This window comes from Belonocnema kinseyi, chromosome 3 (genome assembly GCF_010883055.1).
Source record: "Belonocnema kinseyi isolate 2016_QV_RU_SX_M_011 chromosome 3, B_treatae_v1, whole genome shotgun sequence".
Classification (NCBI taxonomy): Eukaryota; Metazoa; Arthropoda; class Insecta; order Hymenoptera; family Cynipidae; genus Belonocnema; species Belonocnema kinseyi.
In genome coordinates this window covers 115,280,632-115,290,451 of record NC_046659.1, presented here as the reverse complement: position 1 = coordinate 115,290,451, position 9,820 = coordinate 115,280,632, and the positions used below count along the sequence as shown (strand labels likewise).

Sequence of the window (9,820 nt, the reverse complement as noted above, 5' to 3'; positions counted from 1 at the left end):
AAATACAACTGAATAAAATTAGATATAGCTGAAAATCTCAAAAAAAAAGGAAACACTTCTTCAAATTTGTACAGCAAAAATTTGTTTTCGAAATTTAAATTATCAACAAAAATGGTTATTAGTTTCGCCATTTTCTTAAAGTCATGGAAACATTTGAATTTTCGTCAAAAAAGTTAATTTTCAATCCAGAAAGATGACGTTCCTATCAAGAATTATGAATTTTCAACAAAAGCCTAAAGAAAATATGAATTTGTAACAAAATAAGATAATTTTTAATCAAGCAAGATGAATTTTAACAAGATAGTTAACTTTTCAACCAAAAAGTAGATCTTTTAACAAATAATTTTCTAGAAAAAATTACAGGTTTCTACAGAACAGTTGAATTTTCAACGCACGACATTCATTTTGTATCCAGAAAGACGACTATTTTGTACCCAAAAAGAATAATATTTTTATCCAAAAAGACCATTATTTTGTACCGAAGAAGACGAATTTTCAATCACATACCTCAATTTTCAACCAAGTGTTTTAATTTTTATTTTATCATAGATACAGCTTAAAGTTTCAACCCAAACTCGAATAGTTGAATTTTCAACAAAATTATTCAATTTTTAACATAGAAGGTAAATTTTTAACAAAAAACAATACTTTTCATCCCAAAAGGACGACTTTTCAACAAAGTATATGACTTTTCTGACCAATAGTTTAAATTTTAACCTTTACTATATACACTATAAAGTTTAAACCATATATACTAAACTAAATATATTAAAAAAAATGCTTGTATATGATTAATTTTTCACTAAATAGTTGATTTCTCAACCAAAATAGATTTAAATTTCTACCGAAACGATGAATTTTCAATCCAAATAAAATAATTTTCTACAAAAAAGGTTGGATTAAAAAAAGTGTCTTTTAAACTGAATTTTAAACTAAAAAATATGTCAATTTTTATTAAAAACACTTTAATTTAGAAAAAAAGACAAATTTACAACCAATAAAGATTTTGAAGTCTATACAGAAAAAATTTCAATCAAATTGTGATTTCCAAGCCAAGAAGGCAAACTTTGGTCAAAATAGTTAAACTTTTCGCAAATGAAATAATTTTTCAACTAAGAGACGTGAATTCTAAACCAAGAATGTAATATTAGATTTTTTACTTATAAAACGTTAACTTTTAACCGAAAAATATGATTTCGACAAAAATGTTGAATTTTCAATCTAGAATGTTTTTTAAATATTTAAAGAAACAAACTTTGAACCTTTTAAATTTTCAATTGGGCAAAGGCATTAATTAACTATTAAAATAGTTTAAAATATATTTCAAACTTCTTTAACGGTCAATTAATAATAAATAAAGAAATAATTAAATAGTTATATGTTCTACAATGATAGTAGAGTTTTAACTTTTAAATATTCAAAGCTGAATATTGAACCGAAAAGAGTCTATCAAAAAATACGACCTTTTAAACAAATAGTAGCATTTTTCGCTGAAAATTTTCTGCTGATAAAAGAAATAGTTCAATTTTGAATAAAGAAAGTAATTTTCTATAAAAAGACGAGTTTTTGACCAGAGATTTATCTTTTTAGCCAAAGGAATCAATTTTTGATAAAAATATAAATTTTTAACTAAGAATTTTGATTTTGAACAAAATAAATACATGTTCCAGCAGATGAATTGAGTTTTACCAAAAGTACAAGAGTTTTCAGCAAAAATTAAGGTTTCAGTCAAAAAGATAAATTTAACAAACAAAATAAATAAATCTTCATTTAAGAAAATGAATTTTCAACTAAGTAGTTAAATTTTCAACCAAGAACGATAACAGAAATAATGAAGATTAATTTTCAATGTAAAAAGGGATTCATCAACAAAGTATACTAATGGTTAAACAAACGAATGAATTTTTAACCAAAAATACAATACAGAAAATACAGAAAATATTTGATTCTTAAACCAAAAATACAAGAAAAATCATAAAGATTAATTTTCGACTAGAAAGTAGAATTTTCAATGTAATAAATAAATTTTCGACTAAAAAAGAGACATCTTATACCAAAAATTGAATTTATATTAATCTTCCATAAAAAGTTTTTTTACTTTTTCATTGAGCACTGTTAATTCAGTTCGAATTTAAGAAAAGAAAACGAGAAATCTTTTTTTCAAAGGGGTAAAGAGGACAATAGGGGAAAAAATTTAAAGCCGAAAAACTGTATAATTTATTTAAAAAAAAAAAGTTTTCCATTAAATTTTTCAAAGATTGATATGAAAATGCCACGGTATTTTGTGATCGGACTTCTGTAAACATATCCAGTGGGTTCAAAGTTTGGCGACGTCTTTCCGACATTATTACGACACCTTTACGACAACTTTACGACATCCAATGTCCATGTGGTTAAGGTGTCTTTACAATGTCGTAAATAAGTCGTATAATCTGACGATGTCTTTACGATATCGCAAAGACACCAAAACGACATTGACATAAGATGTCGTAAAGTTGTCGTAAAGATGTCGTAACGATGTCGTTAAGACGTCGCTAAATTTTGTGTCTACTGGGTAATCAACAAACATAATTTTGGAGCTTGAGTGCAATCCCATTATGCGTCTCATTCTCAAATCACATCCGCGAAAGTGTCATAATTGCAATATTAACATAATAATTTGAAACAAATGACTTTTGTCACAAAAGGTAGAAATCTAATAAAGATATTATAAAACTCTACAAAGTTATTGCGCATGTGTTAGATAAGGCCTGTCAGGTATTCTTGTTCTTGCATTCGCCCGCTTTTCTCAAATGTTAGAAAATAAAATTTTTGTATTTACTATTAATAATTGAAAATTATTATATTTTAATACTTTTTAATCGTACGTGGATCGTTGTATAAGATTTTCAACAATACATTGAAAAATATAATTAGTAGTCTGTAAATGCAAAATTAAACGTGCTTGACCGTTATAGTTTTTTGTTTTGTAAATTATTATCTCTAATTTTGTTCATTTGAAACAATAATTAATCAAATAAAGAATATTACAATGAATAACACATTTTTGGTTTACTGAATACCAGTCAAAATATTATCAAAACTTACTCAAAAGTAACCATATTTCAGGACTGTTGTTAGAAAAATACACATAAAGACTTTTTTTCAAGACAATTTTTGTGATTGATTTTAGTCATTGGCTTAATTTAAGGCAAAAATCAAAAGAGGACAATCATATTATTAGGACTTTTTTTTCTGTACTTTGGCTATTATGCAGCAGGTTGCACTTTATCAAGTGAAATAACGTGTTTGGCTCACCAAGCTTAACTGAATTTTGAACAAAATTCAAATTTGCTTTTATAGGTGTATATCGAGTATTCTGCAACCACGCGAAATACACGCAGCGAGAAACTAGACGGCAAACTCTATTTTCAGTAATATCAGTTTTAGTTTCCAACTCCACAAATTGTATTTTCAGTTAATCTCGCCATTTTATATGCTAAACGATTTTCAAATAAATTTCCTGATGCGCGAGTTTTATTATCAGGAACATTTTGAAAATAATTTTTAGTGTCAAGAAAGTTACGACGGTGCTCGCGCCTCGTCGCGCTTAAAGAAATAATGCAAGTACGTGGTACTTTGCAGGATGTACGTGATTTTATGCTTCTCGCCTGCATGATATCTCAGATGTGCTCAGAGAAGAGTGAAAAATATATAATTCGTAAAAATATTTTCCGGTTTTATATTACTAGAAAACTGCGAAGGATAATACCTATGGATAATAAAAATAAATTTTATTACACCTTTGATAGTTACCATTACCTCTGCGTATATTGTTAATAAAAATAAAGTGAAAACTGTAGGGATTTATTAACAAGTTTTCTTGGATTGTGAAATTTGTATAGTATTAAATTTGTAAAGAATAAAAATCTTCAAAAATGTTTTTCCAATTAGAGCTCTTTAAGACTAATTCCTTTCGAGAAATTAATTTGTTAATTAAGGGCAGCGTGTTTTTAGGGAAGCTTGCTTTTTATCATATTTCTTTTCTAATAAAAATACTGTGATTAAATTTATTTCGGCAAACCCTTAACGTGTTAGGTTAAAACGATTGAAACCTTCTTTCGCAAATGCGCAAACGAAGAAGGTTTTCCTGAAGGGAGATAGAACTAACTTTCAAATCAACACTTTTTAGTACAAAAATCCGATCAAAAATTAATTTCATGAATCACCTGGGATATAGTTAAACTGCAAGTTTTTTTGGCCAAAAAAAGACAGCAATCAATAGCACGAATAACAATTTTGAGAACCAATTGTTATAAAAAATAATTTTTTTTATACATACAGTTGTCGAAAAAATTATACAAAGTTTGTATATTTAACCATTTGGGAAGGAGAATTTTTTTCTTGTCTGGTCATCTTAGTCATCTTAGTCATCTTAATTGTTTAAAACTTTTATTGAAATATGTGATTTACAAAAAAACTGAATCAGTAATTATATTTTACGAAAAAAATTGTGTATTTTCCAAATATTGACCGATTTGGACAAAACATTTTTTAATGTAAAGATAATAAGATTTATAAGAGACATGTCGAGCTTGATTTTTCAAATAAGCTTTTAATTTTTTATAAATAAACAAATATGACGACAAATATGGCTATTTTTTGTATTTTACGTTTCAGGTGCTCGTCAATAACATGAAAATTATTGTAATCGCCTGAGTTTCATAGAGTAATATTAAATAGAGATATTACGATATTCTGTAGCAAACCCATTTTTTTTATAAATAAAGTATTTGTTAAAAGAATGTTTTTCAAGATTTTCCATAATTTTACGTTTCTCTAAATTAAACTGCAAGAAATTTGGATAAAACCAACATAACGATAAAGAAATTTTTTCTTGAGATTGTTATTGTTACTATATTGTTACTATTTCTGAAAAAATTTCTGATTAAATGATCAATTTTATGATTTTTTAAAATCAATTTAATAAATAAATGCATTATTGGGGTATCTGGTGAATCAAAAATTACTCTTTTTTTCGCATTCGGACTTTTTAATTGGGATCTTCGTGATAAATTCAGCTGCATTTATTATTATTTGATTAATTTAATGATTTTTTAAAAACGAATTTAACAAACAAATGCATTTTTCGGTTAACTGTGTACGAAACATTTTTTTTAATGTCAGTCTTTTTAATTGGAAACTTCATGATAACTACAGGAAAATTCATAATTAATTGATAAATCTCATATTTGTCTGAAAAAACAAATTAAATAAACAAATGTATTATTTGGATATCTGTCGAGGAAAATTTCGTTTTAGAGGTCAGTCGTGTTTAATTAGAACTTAATTACAATTTCATTAACACTCATAATTATTTGATGAATTCTAGAATTTTTTAAAAATATTTAATAAGCATATGCATTATTTGTGCATTTTTCGACGAATAAATTTTCTTTTATCTCAGTCCTTTCAGCCTAAGTTTCTCATTACTTTCATTCTTATAATAAGGCTGCAGCTTCAGGATAATGGATTTTTTTATTTAATTTGTCTGTTAAACAATTTAAAATTCATAAAACTATCATAAATTTTTCTGAAATTTTCATGAAGTTTCCAATTAAAAAGACTGACATAAAAAAAACGAATTTTTCCGTCCACAGATGCCCGAATAATTTATTTGTTTGGTAAACTCGCTAAAAAAATGATATAAAATTTATCAAATAATCATTATTGTTGCTGAATTTATTTATGTGTCCGTCAACAGATGCGCGAACAATGCATTTGATTATTAAAATTGTTTAAGAAGTCATAAAATTGATCAACAATTATTAATTCTTTTTGAAATTATTGTAAAGTTCATAATAAAAAAAGTTGTCATAGAAAAAAACGTATTTTTCTTTCGATAAATACCTTATCTACGCATTTGTTCACTAAATTTGTTTTAAAAAGTCATTAGAACAATCCACAAATTATAAGGTTTTCTAAAATTAGCATAATTTTCTTAATTAAAATGTTGAAATCGAAAGAAACGATTTTTTCTGTCGAAAAATACCAGATTCATAAATTCGCTTATCAAATTTGTTTATATTATTATCAATAATAATCTCAAGAATAAATTTTTTTATTATTATATTGTTGTTATCCAAATTTCTTGCAATATAACTTTAAAAAAACGTAAAATTATGGAAAATCTTAAAATACATTCTTTTAACAAATAATTTTTTTACAAAAAATTTTCTTGTTCATTACATAAAATTTTAATATCTTTAACAAATATTACTGTATAAAAATTAGACGACTTTAACCATTTTTATGTTATTAACGAGCATTGAAAACTTCAAATAGATCAAATGGCAATTTTTTCACATTTGTTTATTTATAAAATAGTTTGAAGCCTAATTTAAAATTTAGACCCGAAAACTCTCTTGAAAATCATATAAGCTTTTTTTTAATCTTTTGTTGTCCAAATCTGTCAATATTTGTTAGCCGTAGGTTAATTCTAACTAAAAAGCCCCCCCCCCCCCCTTCCTCGTGTGTCGGTAGGTTTACCCCTGGCCTTAAATTAATTAAAAAATTGCTTCTATCTTCATAAATTGTTTATAAATTTTGATGAATGAACATTTTCAATCGCCAAACACCATTTCAATAATAATTTGCAACCACTTTTGTACACATTTTTTTATTTTTCAAACTGATACAATGCAGCAATCGTTTAAATAAAATTTAAATAACAAATATATAGAGCGCTGAATGAAAGGAACGTTTTATATCAAATTATCATCTACACTTTTTTTTCAAGTTACAAAGAAATTATTCTAATTTTATTAAAGAAATTGCTAATGACAACTGTGAAAAACTACTGGAAAATCATTTTAAAGATTTTTTCTAAAATTGAACTTATTTTATTTTTCAGACAAGTTGTTTGTTACGAAAAATTATCAAAAATGGTTAAAAATTTTGTTTTAACTTGCGTTTTATTGTTAAATAACAATATACGTAAATGTCTGGCAGAGTGAACAGTTTAATTATTTTATGAAATTTGTATTGAGCAAATAATTAAAAATGATATTTTTTATGAAAAATAAAATACTAAAAATCGTATGCGGTTACTTAAACATTTTTTGTTTGTAATTAAAATAAGCTAATTTGGGACAATTATGATACTTTTATTTTTTCCGTCTTACAAGATCCTATCGCAAAAGTAATTTAATTTATAATATAACAAAAAATTGGAATCATACTCAAGATAATAAACAAAATTTTCAATATTCTGGTTCTTATTTTAAAGGTAAATTTCTTTGAAATTGCAACAACTTGTCAAAAAAAATGTAAACAATTTTCTTTGAATGGTTAAAGCAATGCAAGTTGGAACAAACATTGAAAAATTTAAACATTTCTTTGTACTGAGAAACAAAATTTAATTTTCGAATCAATCAAATAACCAAATGATTAAGCAAAAAAAAATGGGTGTATTCGCATTCTAAGCGACTTTAGTTCATTTTTTTAACCTGTTAATTTAACTCTCTTTCGTCTTTCGTGATAGAAAAAATTGATAGCAACAAGATCCTTATCAAACCATTTCTAATATAAGTTTTATTAAATTCGTTAAAAATAATATTTTTTGCAGAATCAAATTTTCTCCTTTCCCGATTAGAAAAATTCCCGTTTTCCTGTTCAAGTAGACACCTTGAAATCTTTTGATAAATTTTAGTAGACATGTATGCCCATTAAAAGAAATCCTTATGGTATTCATAGGCATTTTCATGTCTCAATAAAGACACTTGCTATTTATGAAGCCACCCTTTTCTAACAACGTGGTTCTTTTTTGTCGTGAAACCTTAAGAAAAGAGAGAAAGGGGCGTTTTTGAATTCTTTTTATCTTCTTTATGCCTTGAGCGACGAGGCGTCTGTAAGAGATCCTGTCAGCATTGAATCCCCTCATTCTCGTGACTGCTCTTTGAATGGCCGAGTGGTTCGAGTGGTAGGAGCTTATTTTTCTCTTTGTTTTCAGGCAAGTGCTCAGTGTCCTGGTCGAGTCATCTCTTGGTTGGAGCTGTGGCTCTACTGATGCTGTGCTTCAGTCTCAGTTTTTGTGCAGCCCGACACAAGCCTGCTCATGGACATTCAGATCCCTTGCGAATATGACGATCGTCGAATTCAAGATACTCTCAATCGATCCACGCCTACTCCTCGCCGAAAACAACAACTCTATCTTTCGTGACGGTTTGTTGATAAAAATCAAATCTGCTTTTTGTTTATATTTTATTGTAAAATTAGTTACAAGGTTAGAGAAAGGCGTGAATGGATTAGGTTACGAATTAGGATGACCAAGATGCAATAGTGCACCAAGACTGCTAATCAGACTACGATTCCTGATTATGAATGAAAGGTGTCATTTATAAAATAAGGGAAACTATGCAATATTGGGTCACTTCAAAGAGTAGGGTATCTAGATTTGATGAAATATATGCCAAGGAATGTTCCAATGATAAGGTTACTGCTCGGAGAAACGAAATGAAAAGTTGTTTACTTGTGGAGACAAAATGAAAAGTTGCTAACTTAAATTGTATTATGGACATCAACGTTATCGACTCTGTTACACCTTTCCACGTAGTTTCTCTGAGGTTGAACCTTGTTATTTAGACACTTCAATATAAACCATTTTTATCGACAGAAAATTGTTTCTTGGTAGACTCTGGACTTGTGATTAAAGTTTGGAATCCAATCAACAATATCTTTAAAGCCGATGATTTATAGTTTCATATTTTCACTGAATGAATTTGAAGACAAATTCAAAGAAGAGATGAAAATACTCTAAACTGGCAACCTACAATTACGGATGATAAATTATTCTTTCATTTGTAATTTTGTCACCAAAAGTGATCCCCTGCTCTTCATTCAGAAGTTTGAAAAAAACACTTTAAAAATGGTTTTTCAAATAATCAGAGAGAGGAGAATAATTTATTAAAGGAACTGTTTTTTTTTGCGAAAACAATTAAATGAATCGTTAAGATTTTATCTGATTTTTATTACCGTGTTTAAACATTTTTCATAAATTAAATAAAAGGTTTAGAAATAGTGACCCACTCTTGCATGGTTGGCCCCAAACGATGTACAATATGCTGGTTCAAAAATATATTTGTTCATTTTTATTCTCTCACTCTCCAGAAATAAATGGATATTTAGGTGTTCTTGATAAAAGGTTTTTCTTCTAAATTATTCAAAGAATTTGCTTATTTTTTGTTTGCATTTTTTTAACATTTGTTTTTAATAAGCAAAATGAACTTAAGATATGCATTTTGGATCAGCATTTTTGGATCATCCTAATGTGCACTGTATCGAAGAAAGAAATACTGTTTGCTGAGGTACTTCTAGAAAAAATACATTCGAATGTTACATAGATTTATTTAATAAATCATATTCTGATAGCATTTAAAATGCCCCTGAGACGAAAACTCACAGTTGCTAAAAGAAAATTGTAAAAAAGGAAAAAGACTTACATTACTTTTGGAAATTACGACTAAATCAATTTAATATTTTACTCAAGACATCCGATGCTATTTTGATGAAAAAAGAGATCATAAAACTAACAAAAATAAGGATGATTTGAAAAAAATAAAATTCGATTGAGAAGGAAATGAATTTTTATTTTTTCTCGAGACGTCTGATGCCATTGTATGAAAAAAAATCAACAATTAAATTTAAATTTTGTTTGGGAAGAATATTCTAGAACGAACATTTAAACTCAATAACATTTGCTTTTGGTATTTTTTTAATCTGGTGACAGAATTAGTTTTTAATTCTGCTCAAGACATCCCGTGAAATTGCAAGAAAAACAGAG

General features: G+C 27.1%; 1 protein-coding gene across 1 annotated transcript in view; it reads left to right on the top strand.

The window, feature by feature from the left end:
- LOC117169504 (LHFPL tetraspan subfamily member 6 protein-like) overlaps positions 1-9,555 on the top strand; it is a 128,471-nt gene extending 118,916 nt beyond the window's left edge. Inside the window, exon 5 of the mRNA XM_033355913.1 lies at positions 7,991-9,555. Coding sequence (XP_033211804.1) covers positions 7,991-8,124 — 134 coding nt within the window. The 3' untranslated portion in view covers positions 8,125-9,555. The remainder of the gene's footprint in view (positions 1-7,990) is intronic.
- Positions 9,556-9,820: the final 265 nt, after the last annotated feature.